Source organism: Sorghum bicolor, chromosome 7 (genome assembly GCF_000003195.3).
Source record: "Sorghum bicolor cultivar BTx623 chromosome 7, Sorghum_bicolor_NCBIv3, whole genome shotgun sequence".
Classification (NCBI taxonomy): domain Eukaryota; kingdom Viridiplantae; phylum Streptophyta; class Magnoliopsida; order Poales; family Poaceae; genus Sorghum; species Sorghum bicolor.
In genome coordinates this window covers 59,126,533-59,143,727 of record NC_012876.2, presented here as the reverse complement: position 1 = coordinate 59,143,727, position 17,195 = coordinate 59,126,533, and the positions used below count along the sequence as shown (strand labels likewise).

Below are 17,195 nucleotides of genomic sequence, written 5' to 3'. Positions count from 1 at the left end.
CGAGGCCGCCGGCCGGGCGGCGCGTGCAGACGGGAGAGAGAGAGAGGGGATAGGGGGCTGTTGGATATGAGGACTTGAAATTATAATCTGAGAGGGCATGAAAAATGGGGCCCAAATAGAAAGTGGGCTGGAGTTGATTTTTTTTATCAAATCCCTAGATTTAGAATAGGGGCTTGTTTAGGAGGTTGGCTGACGAATTCATCAGTATCCTGAGATACGTGGACTCGTCAGTTCGTCGATGGTCATGCTCATGCCGCGAAATTGCAGTGCAAATGAGAGCGTCGCCGTGGATGCGTCCGACTGAACCTGCGGAAACAACAACGCGCAGGTCGCCGTCCGACGGGCACGTACGTGGGACGATTAGGCAAATGTTTTTGGCAAGGCTCTAGGCTTCCGACAAAGCTCATAAGAGTCGTAGGCCTCCCGAGGAAGTTTGCGGTTGCGGCCTGCTTTTCGCTTCGCCTTCACTCACCTCACCATGGCGGGGAGCTTCTCGTCCGCGCTGCTGCTCCTGCTCAACATGGCGGGCGCGTTGCTCGCCCCGCCCGCTCTTCCTCCCGGCCCGGCGGCGGCCTCCGTGGTCTCCAACGGCGCCACCGACGACGACGGGGACGTCGACTTCTTCTTCTTCCCGTTCCTGGTCCTCTACAAGAGCGGCCGCGTGCAGCGCTTCATGGGCACGGACACCGTGCCGGCATCCACGGACCCGGCCACCGGCGTCGCCTCCAGGGACGTCGTCGTCCTCGACGCCTCCGCCGCCGCCGCCGCCGCGGGCCTCGCCGTGCGCCTCTACCTGCCTCCAAGCCGCCTCGCCACCAACCGCACGGGCACGGACGCCGACGACGAAAGCGAAAGGCTGCCGCTCCTCGTGTTCTACCACGGCGGCGCGTTCGTCACGGAGTCAGCCTTCTCGCCGACGTACCACCGGTACCTGAACGCGCTTGTGTCCAGGGCCCAGGTGCTCGCCGTGTCCGTCGAGTACCACCTCGCGCCCGAGCACCGCCTCCCGACGGCCTACGACGACGCGTGGGCGGCGCTCCGCTGGGCGCTCGCCAACGCCCGCGCGCGGGCCGCCGGGTCCGACTCCGACCCCTGGCTGTCGCGCCACGCCGACCCGGCGCGCCTGTTCCTGGGCGGCGACAGCGCCGGCGGCAACATCGCGCACTACGTGGCGCTGCGCGCGGGGCGGGAGGGCCTGGACAGCGGCGGTGCCGGTGCCGGTGCCGCCGCCACCATCCGGGGCCTCGCGCTGCTCGACCCTTACTTCTGGGGGAAGCGCCCCGTGCCGTCGGAGACGAGCGACGAGGACACGCGGCGGGAGCGCGAGCGCACGTGGAGCTTCGTGTGCGGCGGCCGCTACGGGATCGACGACCCGGTGATCAACCCGGTGGCCATGGCGGCGGAGGAGTGGCGCCGGCTCCCCTGCGCGCGCGTTCTGGTCACCGTGGCGGGGCTGGACATGCTCAGCGCCAGGGGCCGTGCGTACGTCCACGCGCTCAGGGCCAGCGGGTGGCAAGGCGCGGCGGAGCTGTACGAGACCCCCGGCGAGTATCACGTCTACTTCCTGAACAAGCCCGACAGCGATGAGGCGGCGAAGGAGATGGAGGTTGTGGTGGACTTCATCAATGGCGATCAAGTGAGCAGCAGAGCTTCAAGAATGGACGCCTGAAGCTGCTTATTTTGAGATGTCTTAAGTGCCAGGGGTGTCACTTAGCTTAATCATTTTCAAACGGTCTTTTTACAAGTGATTCGAAACCAAAACGTTTCACCGCCGTTTCTACATACACATGTGAAACGGCTGGAGACTAGTTTACGCACATATTCTCATCCCATTGCTTTGCTACTTTTTTTTTATATACATTTTTTCAGTTAATTCTTTTTTAGTGCAACAAGTTAAAATGATTTTTATTTAAGTTAAGAATCTAGAGCCCTACCAAACGGGCCCAAAAACTCGGTCGGATTAGCAAATCAATCTACATAATGAAATGTCTGACTTTTCACAATCAACTGTGAAGCCTAACGAGAATCTCGGTAATTCCATGCATAGTAAAATCTCATGTTGCCTTGTTTAGTTCACCCAAAAAACAAAAATTTTTTCAAGATTTAACGTCACATCAAATCTTGCGGCACATGCATGAAGCACTAAATATAGACAAAAATAAAAATTAATTATACAATTTACCTGTAAATCACGAGATAAATCTTTTAAGCCTAGTTACTTTATAATTAGACAATATTTATCAAATAAAAACAAAAATGCTACAGTCCAAAAACAAAAAAGTTTTCGGAACTCAACAAGACCTCAGAACCAAAATATTCCTTGATCATGGATTCGCTATGCTCAGATTTGCACTATAAAAATAACGGAGATGTGAAACTCCGACGCTCGCTACAATTGACTCGGTTACTCTAGAACAAGAGTAACCAGCCGTTACAAGTTACAATAGTTTAGAACGGACAAGCCAAGCCTGCATTTTTGTCATTGTAGGTCAATCGCACTCACTATGGACTGAACAAGCCGGCCTTGCTTTGAAATTTTCGTATTTTAGCAACGAGAAACGACACCCTATTTACATGGTATATAATAGTTGCTCTTGGATCAGAAATCTGTCAGTGACCAAGACGATGTACAGATGCAGAGCAACAATTGGCTACACGATAAAATTACTCCCACGCTGTGCAAAATTGCAGTGCATAATGTAATCATCATATAATAATCTAATTAACGGCCAAGCGCTGGAGATGATCCATGAAGACCTGGAAGCTCACATCATCTGTGAATATGACATCCCCTCCTGGTGCTGGAGGATTGTCATACGAGACCGATGGATTAAGCTTTGCCAGCAAAAATCGAGCCTGCAATTTTCAAAACAAAGTAAATTAAATATGAATGGTATTCCTTTCCATCCTCTTTTATTTGATGTTAATGTATAGAACTTTATCTAATTGGAACTTAATAAAGTCAAAGTTTCTATAACTTGGTAGTTTCCATTGCCCAATAATTTTGGTGGTTTTGAAATGTCTGGCTATTTGATGAAGGCTGACCACAAGTATTTCAACAAGAAAAAACACACCAGGAACATTGTTTTTGGTTTCAAGCTAATCAAGGACCCACGAGCATCCCCAGATATGCTGATCTGCTATTGGACCTACACTGCAATTTTCAACTGAAAATTGGGCCACTAGTTAAAATTGAAAGTATGGTGAATTTGTGAACCTTATCCCCAGTAGGGAGAAACAAATGTTTGCAATAAATAGATACACAAAGAAATTTCCTGAGAAAATGCAGTATGTTGAAATAATCTAACAAAGAACAAGCAAGAATAGAATATGAAAAGAATGACCTGAGAACCATATTGATCGCACACGACCAATCGAGGCACAGGAAAGCGTTCCTTGATTATTGCATCAGCTTCCTCCTGTGGAGCTTGCAACAACTGGGCAAATGACTGGACATCACACAAGTTAGTTGTCGGTTTGCTAATGTAGCACATCAGCATATATATTGTATATAATGAAGCCCACTGTTCGTAGAACGGCCTAACAGCCTCATGCCTAAAGGCTATGAAACCACAGAATAGTAAGCTTATTTTTCTTAACATAAGAAGACCACAAGACTTGCAAAATATTTTGATGTCAAGGCACACTGTTAAAGAGTTTAAAAATCAAGAATGGATACAATTATTTGTAGCCATATGTACAAATGCATAGAATAAAAGCTACATGAAGCTCAATAGACCAAATCTAATATAATAGGTTTTGGTTGGCAATATATTACCTCATGGCCTTCTTGATATTGGTAACCAGCCTTTCGCCACTGTGCAATCGTTATCCCATGGAATATGACAACAGTAAAATAAGAATCCAACAAAAGGATCCTATCAGCTGCAATTGCAGTTACATCCAACAGAACTGGCTCTGGACCCGATTGGAATGAATAAGATATAAGTGATGGCTGGATCATCACAACTGCATTTGATACATTCTCTCTGTTTAACATCATTGTGAAATATGCAGTTTCATCTGGACTGTTGTTAAAAACCTGCATGGGAAGTAAAAATAATCAGTGCACCAAGAAGTGTGATTTCGCATGGTCTGTTGATCAGAACTGCTCAATAAATGAGGCAAAATGCTTTACCTGAACAAATTGAGATCGTCTCAAATTAAAGATGAACTGGGGAAATATGGACAGACGAGGGGATAAACTGAAGGATGAGGGTGTTTCTTTGTGATAGTCTCCAAATTTCGAACATAAACTAATCAATGCTCGATCAAGCCATCTTATCGGGTCAAAATCAGCCTGAAAGAAGCATGAAGCTTATACTATCAGTATATTAAGGCTCCGAAACGGAAACAATAACAACAGCAAGCTGGCAACATTTTATTACTGCACTATATTCATCATACTGTGACACCATTTTCTCAAGTGAAATAAGTTCATCTATCATGTACGTGCTAATGGTAAAATAATTTAATACATGTCGTAGAGTACCTCAGCTTCCATCTTAAACGAGACCAAGCGTGCCATGACTGCAGCAGCTGCCTCTTGATCAAAGCCATCTATTAGTTCCTACATAATGAGAAAAAAAAAACAGGTGATACCTGTTGACAAATTAAGCAGAAAATAATTGTGATCACCAAAGTAAAGGAAGCTAGACTAAAACTTGCCTGCACACCACCAGAACCAGCAACCCATCTTCTAGAAAGTGTAGTGGCTCGTAATCTCATCTGCCCCTCATGATGCTGGTAACTGCATGTAACGCAACACCTCAAATCAGTCACATACCATTCTTTGACTGTATTGGCTTTTTTTGTCTAAAAATAAAGGGGACGAAACAGATTCCCTACTAGGTTAAGAATTGGAAGTAGAACTGATTGCTTGCTGATTGACCAACACCAACCGAATCTGGTCCATCCTTCTTTGCAATATCAAATACTAAACAGAGTGATGTTTTCCTGTCTAGACCACACATCTTCCATGCGTTCGTGTTTCCCTGACCTACAACTGTATCTGACGATAGAGGGCTTTTCTGCACATAAAAACATCAGATGTAGAGTGTTATTCCAAAAAAAAATGGCAATATGTAATGTAACTGATATGATACACACTATACCTTCTCCAGGGAAGTACAAGGTCCAATAATTCCTTGGATTTTGACATCCTTTGAGCAGTTAATCTCAAAGATACCACTGCAAATATAATTTTATACACATCAATCAGAACACTCAAATTATTGATGGGCTAAGACATGTTATTAATTATTGTAAAGAGTATTTACTTGAATGATAAATCAAGATCATTGTCACTTGACTGAAAGATGCGTCGAAGTGAGTCTTTAAAAACAGAATGACCAAAACTTTCCGCAAGAACAACTATTCCACCAGTTCTCTCCACAGCAACCTTCATCTCAGCAACACCAACCTGACAAAGAGAATATAAACAAGGGTTTTTAATTCAAAAGCAGCCTACGCACATTAAACTGACACAGAACTGAGATTTACTAACTATTGGTAGTTTGTTCATTACCATATTCAAATGACAAATCATTTGGATATTCTTGTTGCAGAAACTACTATTATACAAACCTTTATCAACAAATTTAGCAACTAATTACTTGGTAGCTGAATGTTCAAACCAATTACAACATCAGAAAAAAATATGTCAGTTTATCAAATTGGTTGAAGTACTGAGTCATACGCCAGTATGCACATTGCACGAGCCTAAAGTTTCTGTTGATTGGTCATTATATTCATATAGTGGCATGGTAAGACAAAAAAATGCTTGTACAATATAAGTCCGTAAATTATTGCATATCAATTTTTCTTTAATTCCTAACTAAACAACCAAAACCAAGTAAACAAAACTAAATTTTCATCAAAAATAAAAAGAACAGAAAAGAAGGCAACAAACCTGGTCAAGCGCACAAGCAAATAAATCAAGTACATGGCCTTGATTCACAAGCTGCTTAGAGATATCCTCGTAGAATTTAACAGCTTTGTTATAAAGTGGAGCTGAACCTTTATCGAGGTCTTTGTGCGAGCGAATTGGTTCTGATAGGGACTTGGATACGATCTGAAATTTGGAAAATAATATCATTATAGTACATCAGAAATCATAAGCAAGAAATGAGTAATGGCAATTTTTTTAAGAAAAGCCATGACATTTGAGAAAATCAGACTTTCAATGATAGGCAATATTCAAGGGGGAATTAATGTCATGTACATGCCTGTGTGTACATTTCCCTGATGGCATATCACTAATTTGCATGTAGTGAGTTATAGAAGTGAAAAGAAAGCAAGCTACAATGGTATTCAACTTTATTTGGAAACAAACCATGCTAATCAAATATAAGCAGAATAGACAAAACTGGTTTGTCTTATTTTCATATATTGCATATAAAATTGGGAATTGGAGAGGTTTATTATACTTCCATTACAGATAAGAAGCACAAAACTATATCCAGAACAGCAGAACATAGATCAAGGTACAAAATTTTCATCAAATGTATCTGAACTCTAAATATGCACAGCCCTGTAACAGCGTAGTTGAAACAAAGTTTCTTAAAATTAATCCATTCAATTTGGGTCATTGCGTCAGATTTTCATATGTTGGAATATAAGTGAATTGCCCACCTCTCCCCATCAGCTTAAGCTTTTGGGTTGAATTGGTCGGTGCATGCAACTCAATATGGTATCAAAGCTAGAGGTCTCAAGTTCGAATCTTGGTTAGCGCAATTAAATAAAATAATTGCTGCTCGCTCCTATTCCACGTCAGAGGCCTGAGGGAGCCTCCATGTGAGGGGGAGTGTTGGAATATAAGTGAGTTGCTGCCCACCTCTCCCCATCAGCTTAAGCTTTTAGGTTGAATTGGTCAGTGCATGCAACTCAATATCATACAACTAGACTAGTCATGTGGGGCCAAACACAATCTGTTAGCAAGTACCAATCCATTTGGGATATGGTGTTACACGTAGTTCCACAGCATATTAAACGGAAAAGAAAAAAAACACATTATTCTTACAAAAGGAGAGTAGAGATAGGTTTTGTAACTGTAGGAGAATGATTACAAACACCACCAACTATAAAAATGCAACTGCTACTGTTGCCAGCAGTATCACAGGTACCATAGCAGTAGCAGCAGACCTGAGTGGCAAGGTCACAAGGATTTGGAAGCCAGCTTTTTCATGGTTAAGATTATAGCTTTCCTGATACCAAAAAGATTATAGCTTTTCCACTATTCCATAATAGCTAATGAGTTTCCTAGATACCTGCTTGGTATCTTATCTATATTATGGAATGATTAATCAGTATCTGTTAGATGAGCCTCTATACAAGGAATCCTATGCCACTGTTGTAACTAAACAAGAAGAAACAGTGATTCCAATCTTAGCTTTATCCCTTCCCCCTGGGAGTGCCAACACGACCTGGCCATCCTAACATCTACATTATAGCATCAGTGGGAATGAAGCTCAAGAACATGTTAACAAAAAGAACTTTGACTTACAGAACCAGGTCCCTCTGTAGATGGACCACCTACAAATGCCATAATTCTAGCACCTGATCCAGGAACACAAACCCCCAAGAGACTAGCAGCAACACTTAATGCAACTCCAGTACACCTTGATGAACGTTTATCAGCTGGAACAGGCCAAGGGTCCTTTTGCAGTTCTTCTATTACCTACAGGAAAAGGGAAACAGAGTCAACAGAGTAATGATGGAAAAGAATTTTAGTATGTCACTTGAGAGTGATAATTTCACAGTGTTCCACATTTTGATGTGCTACAGAACTTTGCCAATTCACAGACCAATGTATCACGGTTTTATAATCAAGCAGAGCTCTTAACTGAATTCAACACAAACTCGCACTCAGAAGCAGGCAACAGGAACCTAGCAATACTCTCTGCTGAGAGGCCATCCCTTGCGCCTGCGATCACACCTGATGTGGGTTTAGTTTTCCCAGCAAAGAAACTCATTTGGTCCAAAATTTGCTCCTTTGTAACTTCTTTTGTCCCTTTAAACACATATGACTTTGGCAACAAGCCAAAACCCAATTCATGCACCTACATAAATTAAATCTCTGTATTAGTGATTGACCAGTGCATTCAGCAATGGAGTAACAATATGAGAGACGATAATGACCTGAACATATGTCCCGAAAGTAATAAATCCAACAAGGGACTGATCTGGCAATAGTTCAATTGCTTGTGCTAAAGCAGACTTCAAATAGCCAATCTCCTCCTCAATCATACATGTATCAACAACAAAGAGGAAGACTGGAGGTGCCACAGGACCCGTTTCAGAAGTGGATGCATACTCAACGGTGGTATATTGAGGAAACAGCTCAGCAGGAAGGTTGTTTTCTGAAATGGAGTTGTAATGTTGGGGGAAATGGTTGCGCTGAAAGCAGAACGGACAGACCCAAATCTTCGCAACAAAATCAACAACTGAGAAAGGGTTGAGAATCGAACGGCACATGCGGCAACGGAGAGGGGCATAAGGAAGGACAGGAATGGAAGGGTTTGGCTTTAGAGGAGTATAAATGGCAGAAACAGGAACAACACAGTTAGTGGCATCCTGCTTTGTGCCTGGTATAACATTCCATGTCATTCTTATCCCATCCTGGGTCTCAAGGTCCAGAAACTCAGACATTTTTCTGTAATCAAGTGGCTATAGCGACAGTTTCTTCAACAGAACCTCTGATTCACAACACTGCTGGCCTCTGCCAGCAGCAAACTCTCCAGCCTGTAATGTAACAGCCAATTCAACATTGGGTTGGAGAAAGCCAAACACAAAAGAGAAAATAGACGAAAATTGATATATAAACAAATCAAATTAACTAGCATATAGACTACTGATTTACTGGCAGTATAAGTCATTGTGAGCTTCTGAATTTCAAACAACTGAAGCACCCACTCCAAGTTATTAAGATTAACGACAGAAGTGGTTCTACAATGAGTGTCAACTATTCCTGAACAGAAAGTAAAAAATAAATAAATAAACTATTCCTGAACAGAATGTAAACCTTAGTATATGAGAGATCCCTTATAAAAATTTATATTACGAATAAACAACAGTATTCAGAGCTGATATGTGGAGGTCTCTACGATGCCATCACCACCTAAGGAGGAGAAGGTTGATCATGCATATATAATAAGCAATATAGGTTGAGTCCCCCCTACAATTTATATATATAAAAAGGATACATTAGCTGCGAAATAACTGAATTGCAGTATACTACAGTACAGCAGACCAGCTCGCAAAAAGGCTGGATGGATTCGAGCATCAATTCCAGGAAACAGCTGAATTTGATTGCTCACAGCAATTTTCTCGCAGACCAGAACGCAAATATCAGACACTGATTCAAGCAATCTAGGGCTTACTTACCACCAGAAGACGAAATCAACCCACGCCCGTATGGATCTCCACTCCAACGAAGAGGACCGAAGCGCTGATGTGGTTTGCTTCGGTGGAAGTGGGGTTTGGGGGGTTTGGGAGGTGGTGTGAGGCTGGGGACCTGGGAGGTGTTGACTGGACTCGCGCCGCCGCCGCGAGGGGGGAGGGGGAGCCCGCAAGAAGCACTGAAGCAGACAGGGACGGCGATCGGAAGCCTCTGGAGTCTGGAGCCCCTCTCTCTGCTCGCCGAGGGGGCGAGAAGTACCGGAAGTTTTGCTGGCAACAAGGAGTTGCAATTGCAAACGGGGAGAGGAACTCGTGAGACTTCCGAGCAGACGTTCGGGGCCGTTTGGACTTTGGATTCCTTGCTCCTCCTTTGCTAGGAGTACTACCATCCAAGGTCGGTGTGAGAAAAACCTTGCTTTGCCGAGAAAACTTGTCCGGCCCAGTAAGTTTTTGCCTTGCTAATAGAGGAATTTGCCGAGAAAATTATATAATTTATATTAAACAATTTACATTAGTAAATAAATAAATTAAAGTAATAAAATAATCTAAAACAACAAATTTATTAGGTTTTAAACTAAATTAGAAAAATACTAAAATTATATTAATCTTTATATATCATCGATAATATTAACTACTAGTATTAAAGTTATTTATAGGTATACTATTAAATAAATTTAGTGCATCATTAGTAACCACTCGTTCTAAATTATAAGTCACTTTAATTTTTTTGGTATAAATATCTTATTATATATCTAAATTTAATGTATGTCTAGATATATAGCAAAATAAATATACAAAAAGATCAAGTGACTTATAATTTGGAGCGAAGAAGTATTAATTAAATTAAATAATTAGTGACTGGTCATCAAGAGAAAACTTTTAAATAGATTCATTACACATTGTTATTCGTAGATACAAATAAATATCACGTATTCCATATTTTTTTTAATACGGATATGGAATCAGATAGAGGAAAAAACTAGAAAATGAATTCGAGTACTTCCATCTAGTAATAGATACGAACGTGGTATCCATATTACATGTTTTAGCGGATACAAATATTGGAGAATTCGAATATCTATTTCTATTTCTATCCCTGCTACTGGAGGAAGAGTTAATCTAGGAGCTTATGCCATTTGATCCCTTGGCGAGGTGTCCTGAATCGGAAGCATGATTGAAATGCTTGTCGGTTTGGATCAGATGGAAACCTTAGGCCTTGTTTAGTTGAGAAATTTTTTTGGATTGCACTATTGTAGCACTTTCGTTTTTATTTGACAAACATTGTCCAATCATAGAGTAACTAGGCTTAAAAGATTCGTCTCGCGATTTACAGACAAACTGTACAATTAGTTTTTGTTTGTATCTATATTTAATGTTATATGCATGTGCCGTAAGATTCGATGTGATAGGGAATTTTTAAAAGTTTTTGGTTTTTTGTGGGAACTAAACAAGGCCTTACATCAATATGCTACACTGTTTAAGTGTGAACACGGCTATTTTGAGGAAATTCCCCATGAACCTCTTGCTACAATGTCGTCACTGTACAGTATTTTGGTTTCTTTTCTATAAAATGAAATCCTTGTATAAGCTGCTTCATTTCTCGTCTTCTTGCACACATGTTAAAACACAATACTAGCTACCCTTTTATTTCAAATTATAAGTTATCCCAAGAATCTTAGAGAGTCAAAGCATCTCAAGTTTGACTAAATTTATATGTTAAAATAATAATATTTATGAATTAACTAAGTATCATTAGATTTTTCATTAACTATATTTTTATAGTATATCTATTTGATGTCACAAAACTTTATAATTTTTTTAATAATTTTGGTCAAACTTAAGATGATTTAACTCTCCAAAATTCTTGGAATGACTTACAATTTGACATGGAGAGAATACCTAGCAACATATAGCATGTTCTGAAGAACGTTTGACGAAGCTACAGCCCTTTAGCTTAATGGATACTAGGTAGCGTGCCCGTGCGTTGCTACGGGATAACTAACAATTTGTACTAAAAACATACAGATCGCACAATAATATAATAATACTATAAAAAATAAATATCAACTTAAAATGATATTTAATCCAAAAATAAAGTTTGTGAAATTACAGTCATGAAGAGCACGGATAACATCATTTGATGTCCTCCCATGAATAACGAAGATGGGACAATACGTCTTCCAACAATCTCAACAGATTCTTCACCTGAATATATATTGTCCATGGCCTTGGTATAGGTCAGCTCTCAAAGTATTCTAATTGTTCCTCATGTGTAGTCTAAAACACGAGCTCTCAATCTTGATGTAGATGTCAACTACGAACTGCTGGAAAAGATGCTCACTCCCCTTGCCCATATGGAGTCCGAAGTGTATAGAATTAGACCACAATCATAGTATAATACCTTCAGTGGACAACATATATAATTTGAACATTTTGTTATTTCAATAGAGAGAAGAAAAATATACGGCTTATTCTAAAAAAATATCCAACAAGGCTAAAGAATCTATAGATACAGAAAAGTTGCTTTAAATTTTAAGCAACATTTAGAAGGTATGGATCTTGACTCCTGAGCAAACAAACAGGATATCCGTCACACAGTGGTGACACAAGATATTTATGGAAATGCAAGAGCACCTTGCTTGAACATAAGGATCAAATCAATATAAATTTTAACTAAAGATGCCTAATAAAAAATGGAAATCCTTATCTCTACCACCCCATTTTCATATGAATCCTAGCTTGCACCTGTTTTCATACCCCATTGGATCACAACTCATATTCCTTCTCCTAACCTTTTTATCTTTCCGTTGTATTTTTAATAATTGAATATGGACATGTAGAAAGCATCCTATTATAACCCTATTATAATATATATTAATAAGCTACTTACCCCTTGTATATTATTCACCTCACTAAATAGAAAAGGACGCAGCGACCTAGTAGAAACATAATGATGCTCAGTGAGCCAATGCTTGTATCATTGCAAACCACAACGACCTTTGCAATCATATGGAGATTTTCATCCATACTCAAACTTGGCAGTTATGAATCAACTCATTATGAGAATAAAATGGTCTAGTTTTTTTTTACAATTATATAACATCAGCATATCCATTATCGCAAAAAAGATATTTGTGTCTGAAGGTGTCATTCTTGTTAGGAATATCTCCATAATCATCTTTTGGAATGTTCTAGCATTCCAGTTAAATAGGAAATCATTTAGCGCCAAAATTACATGCAATCCAAACAATACCATTGCTAAAAAAGATTATTTTTGCAAGTACATTAACAATTTTGTCTTGATAATACGAAATGGCCATGATAATGGTGCACTAATTAGTAGAGACGGGCAAAAGCACATGTGCCTACCTGATAAGTCAGCAGTAAGCGCTCCAATTTTACTCTTTGTGTCTTCTATTTCAAAAGGTTCCCCTTTACAATACTATTTTGCTGCTCTTGACCTTCCTGTACTAAACCTATAGATTAGAAAAGCAAATGAATATTGATGAATACAATCTTGACTGAGTCGAGCAGGAAAATAAATAGAATATGTGAGCATTTTCTTAAATCTAAACCTCTCCATTACTATCGAATCATAAATAGTATGGCACTCACAAGTCACAAACACCTAGACTTACCTTAAGCGGCCTTCAACGCTGCAGGTGGTGTGTGTTGTGCAATGGCGGCAAGCGACAAAGGTGCGCCTGCACACACATAAGAGCACTGCATAATCTAGTATAAAGGACTGGATAGATAAAGTTGTAGTGAACTTGTGTAACTGAAAGCAGCATTTTAATTTTTAATAAATAGAAAATGCAGTGAGAATTTAATTTAATTGCAAAGTGAATGACATGATAGCACACAATGAAGTGCAAGCTGCAAATGTGATACAAGAATATGAAAAATTTCTTCCTGAAACCTGTGAACAAATCAAAGAGCTTCAAACAAATAGAGTAAAAAAAGGCATCAGCTAATCTAATACCTATTGAGAACTGAACACTGAATGTGAAAAAGGTCTTCCAGAAACCTATCAACCCATTAGACAACTTCACACAAACAAGTAACCAAAAGGGCAAGATCAACCCGTTTGTCAGGTTCACACACATAGCCCATGCGACATGCAGTCAATTTCACACAAACAGAGAGCTTCACACAAACAGCTTCACACTATTGAGAACTGGACACTTTCAAAATAGGTGACTTATGCAACATGCTGAAATGTCTGGTTGTTAGAGCAAGATTATTAGTGGCTATTCTAAATAAGGCATAGGAACAAGATGAAGATCGATATAATCAACAATAATTCAGTGGGTGATTGGGAGGGTGACAATGCAGCTTTACTTGACTTCTTTTTCGAGAGATATCATTCAGCTATGAGCGAGAAGCAGTACCATGGGAATAACACAAGACAAAAGAATGACTATGAGTTTGAATAACAAAGGGCCAGGGCTTATTGACCATGCTTATTGACCAACTCTCTTACTGTAAGGAGTTATGGAGTTTCAGAGGTTTGGAGGTGCAGCAAAGCCCTTCAGATACCATGCTTAGTGACCAACTCTAAGACTGAGGAGTTATGGAGTTTTAGAGGTTTTGAGGTGCAGCTGGCTGCATGATGGCAGAGGCTGCAAACCTCCCATCTGATTGGCTAGCTGAAATTTGGAGATGGTAATAGTACAATGGATGTGTCTGCCAAATGGTAAGTAGGAGGCCAACTCAAATGGCTATTGTGCTGAAGTAAATGTATATACTCTTCAAATGAAATCTAGTATGGAGAAAACAAGAATAACTATAGTGCTGATGACTAATGGGATATCCTCAAAACACCAACCACCCATATTCAGTCCTAGGCTGCTCTATTTAATACTTAATTATTTACAACTATTCTCTATTGATTAGGATGCCAAGGAAATTCAAGCAAATGCTGCAAGCATGTCTATTGATTAGGGCTTATTGGAAATGCTGCAAGCATGTCAAAACTTCTCTAAACATAAAGCATTTTTCAAAAGAATAGAAAGATTTTGAGACACTAGTAGAATAGGGAGGATTTACCTTTGCACAGATTTTTTTTAGTTTTAGTAATTGATAGAACATGACAGGTCAAAGGTTAAGTAAAACAGTGAATTCATGGATCACAAGGATAAAGACAATTTATATCTTATATAAAAGCACTGACTGAAAATCGAACTAATGATCATTCATGATAGAAAGGAACCTATAAAGATGATGAAGCTAAGAACACGATAAGGATTCAGCAGGATCTTGCCTTTTCTCCTTATCAACTCACGGGTAGAATGAAGCCCAAAATGAGTATCAAGTTTTAACAGGTTTTTCAGATATTACCACAGTTAGATTGATCTGCACAATATGTCAGTTCTAATTAATGAGACCCACATGCTAGTTAAACTGGAAGGGTGTGCACAAACTTACTGGACTCACCTGCGGTCTTGGTTGGGATGAAGAATCGACTGGAAAAGAAACCAAATATGAGACAGAGTGGTCAGATCGTCGTCGTCCTTGGCCGGCGGCTGGCCTAGGGTTTGGTGGGGCGGCACGAGCATTGAGCAGAGAAGAGATGAGGATGATGATGTCGGGTGGGCTTCCTATTTTAGTCCGCACGGAGCACGGGTGCGGGGGAGCTGAGGGGAGGTAGGCCGGGCAGAGCAGGTGCTAGGGCCGGGGCTTCACTCACCCTGGCGATGACTCTAGGTGGTGAAGAGGAGCAGGAGGCGCAGCCATGGCAGATCCGTTCGGCACGACGAGGATGGTCCTAGCGGCGGCTGCAGGTTGTCACTGGGGTCGGGTCGGCAGTGATTGTGGCTTTCTATTTTCGAAGCGATGCGACTTCCTTGTGTGCAGGAAGGAGGCAAGGTCGCAGGGGGCGAGCAGGCAGGACGAAACAAAAGTTGCACCAAAAAAATATCCATTTTTTAGTCCTTTTAGTTGTAGGATATACGTGTTCGGTTGCAATTGCAAAACGAGGCCTTTCGTGTGCCTCACAAATCACTGGGAGGCCCGCATCACCTGTTGTCGTCATGTCAGGTCATCCTGCAACTTGCGCCACTCATGGGGAAAAAAACTGTACACGACATCACTATCGTGGCGCCTTTTTAATACGTTTGCACTGTCCACACGTCAACATCGTCATCTCCCTGAGCTGCTGGCATATGCATGCTGCATCCTGGAAAACATGCAGAAACCACAAACGAAACGACGACGTAACAGCGGTAATAAACAAACTCTCATCTTGTTCCGATCGATCACTTTGTAGATGAATTAGTGCAACCCAACAACGAACTCGCCATATTGCAATCACAATCAGGGGCCCTTAATCCTCCAGCTCCCTGCCGCAAACTCACTGAACAAAGCAATCGACTGGCTCACCATGGATGCACACCCTGCATGCAAACACGTGCAGTAACACGAGCCCTTCATCTCTCGGAGGCCAGAGCCATGGCCACCACGCACCGCCGTCGGCATCCAATGCAATGCAAGCCAATAATTATACAGCTTCGTGCCTCGATCGCTCTCCCACCACCACCACCACCTCTCTGTCTGTCTCTGCCTCCTCCCCCACGGCTTCCACTCACCATCCTTCTCCCTTGCCTTCGTCGTAGTCGTAGCTCTGTTCCGCACCACCGACGGGCGACGGCCGGTGAAGACGTTGTCCTCCACGCGGCGGGCCGCCCACACGCACCGTCGACGACATGTCCCACCGCCTCGGCCGCGTCGTCAGCGACCTCAGCCACAGCAACTCCCGCTCAGTGACGACGAACCACCACCACCACCAGAGCGCGACGACGTCGAGCAACAACGAGGGTGGCGGCAACGTCGTTGGCGGCAAGGCCAAGCAGAAGCTCGCGACGATCCTCATCTCCAGCGTCGTCGCCTGGACAAGAAGCGAGAGCAGCGGCGGCGAAGCGGCCGGCGGCAGCAGGGAGAAGAAGAACGGCAGCAGGAAGCAGAAGGAAGCTGCCAACGGCGGCGGAGCTGGCGGAGGGAGGAGGCGTCGAGGTGGCCTGGAGATAGTCCTGGCGGTGCGGAAGTACGTGGCGATGGTGGTGGAGCAGCTCCTCACGTCGTCGTCCTACTCCGGCGCCAGTAGCAGCCGCCGGCCGGACGACGACGCGGACAGGAGGCGGCGGGACGGGTCGCGGCCGCACACGTTCACCTCCGCCGCGCGCCACGCCGGGGGTAACGCTAACGCCGCCGCCGCCCAGTCGTCGTCCAAGCGGCACAGGGGGCAGCGGCTGCTGTCGTCGGCGCCCGCGTCGCTGCGAGGGTCGCCCGCCACCAGCAGGCACCTCTGCTACGTGGGGGAGTCGGTGGTGACCAAGGCATCGACGTCGTCGTCGTCGGAGGTGAGCACCATGGAGGAGCTCCAGAGCGCCATCCAGGCCGCCATCGCGCACTGCAAGAACTCCGTCGCCGTCGCCGGCGCCGCCGGCGACGAGCAGCAGCAGCAGCAGCAGCTTAAATGTTGAGGCGGCGGTGGTGGTGGCGCGCGTCTTTGCGTGCGTGACACTTCACGGTGCGCTGTACGCCCGTACGTCACGAGCAAATGTAATCGTACGTGGCTCGGGCCATGGCCGTGACGAGTTTAATGGTTCGGCGAGTGTTCATCGGTAATTCGATCCGTATATATATATAAGCTGCTGAAAGAAGAGAAAAGAAGAAACTGAGTCAAATTTCTAGCGAATTTGTGCCCTCTCTCCTCTGTAAATTGTACAGTAAGACAGTAATTATCTGCGCGGGGACGTGGGCTTCTTTGAGATTTGAATTTTGTAATTTGTACTGAC

General features: G+C 42.8%; 3 protein-coding genes across 4 annotated transcripts; 2 read left to right on the top strand and 1 right to left on the bottom strand.

Annotated features, from left to right (window-relative positions):
• On the top strand, positions 1 to 1,832 carry LOC8083543 (probable carboxylesterase 12). The gene has a single exon (XM_002445590.2). The coding sequence runs from the start codon at positions 479 to 481 to the stop codon at positions 1,667 to 1,669; it is 1,191 nt and encodes a 396-aa protein (XP_002445635.1). The 5' UTR covers positions 1 to 478; the 3' UTR covers positions 1,670 to 1,832.
• Positions 2,306 to 9,856, bottom strand: LOC8056897 (protein transport protein SEC23). 2 transcript variants are annotated; one of them, XM_002444465.2, is made up of 14 exons: positions 9,385 to 9,856; positions 8,140 to 8,742; positions 7,845 to 8,060; positions 7,505 to 7,678; positions 5,912 to 6,073; positions 5,280 to 5,422; positions 5,115 to 5,190; positions 4,849 to 5,030; positions 4,669 to 4,750; positions 4,493 to 4,570; positions 4,139 to 4,300; positions 3,779 to 4,042; positions 3,345 to 3,449; positions 2,306 to 2,856 (listed from the first exon to the last, which is right to left on the bottom strand). In XM_002444465.2, the coding sequence occupies exons 2-14, from the start codon at positions 8,647 to 8,649 to the stop codon at positions 2,719 to 2,721; spliced, it is 2,292 nt and encodes a 763-aa protein (XP_002444510.1). In that variant the 5' UTR covers positions 8,650 to 8,742; positions 9,385 to 9,856; the 3' UTR covers positions 2,306 to 2,718. The 2 variants fall into 2 exon arrangements, with proteins under 2 accessions (XP_002444510.1, XP_021320697.1); XM_021465022.1 differs by lacking the exon at positions 9,385 to 9,856 and adding an exon at positions 9,119 to 9,175.
• LOC8083542 (probable BRI1 kinase inhibitor 1) lies at positions 15,616 to 17,195 on the top strand. Its single transcript, XM_002445589.2, has one exon. It carries the CDS (start codon positions 16,104 to 16,106, stop codon positions 16,878 to 16,880), a length of 777 nt encoding a protein of 258 aa, XP_002445634.1. The 5' UTR covers positions 15,616 to 16,103; the 3' UTR covers positions 16,881 to 17,195.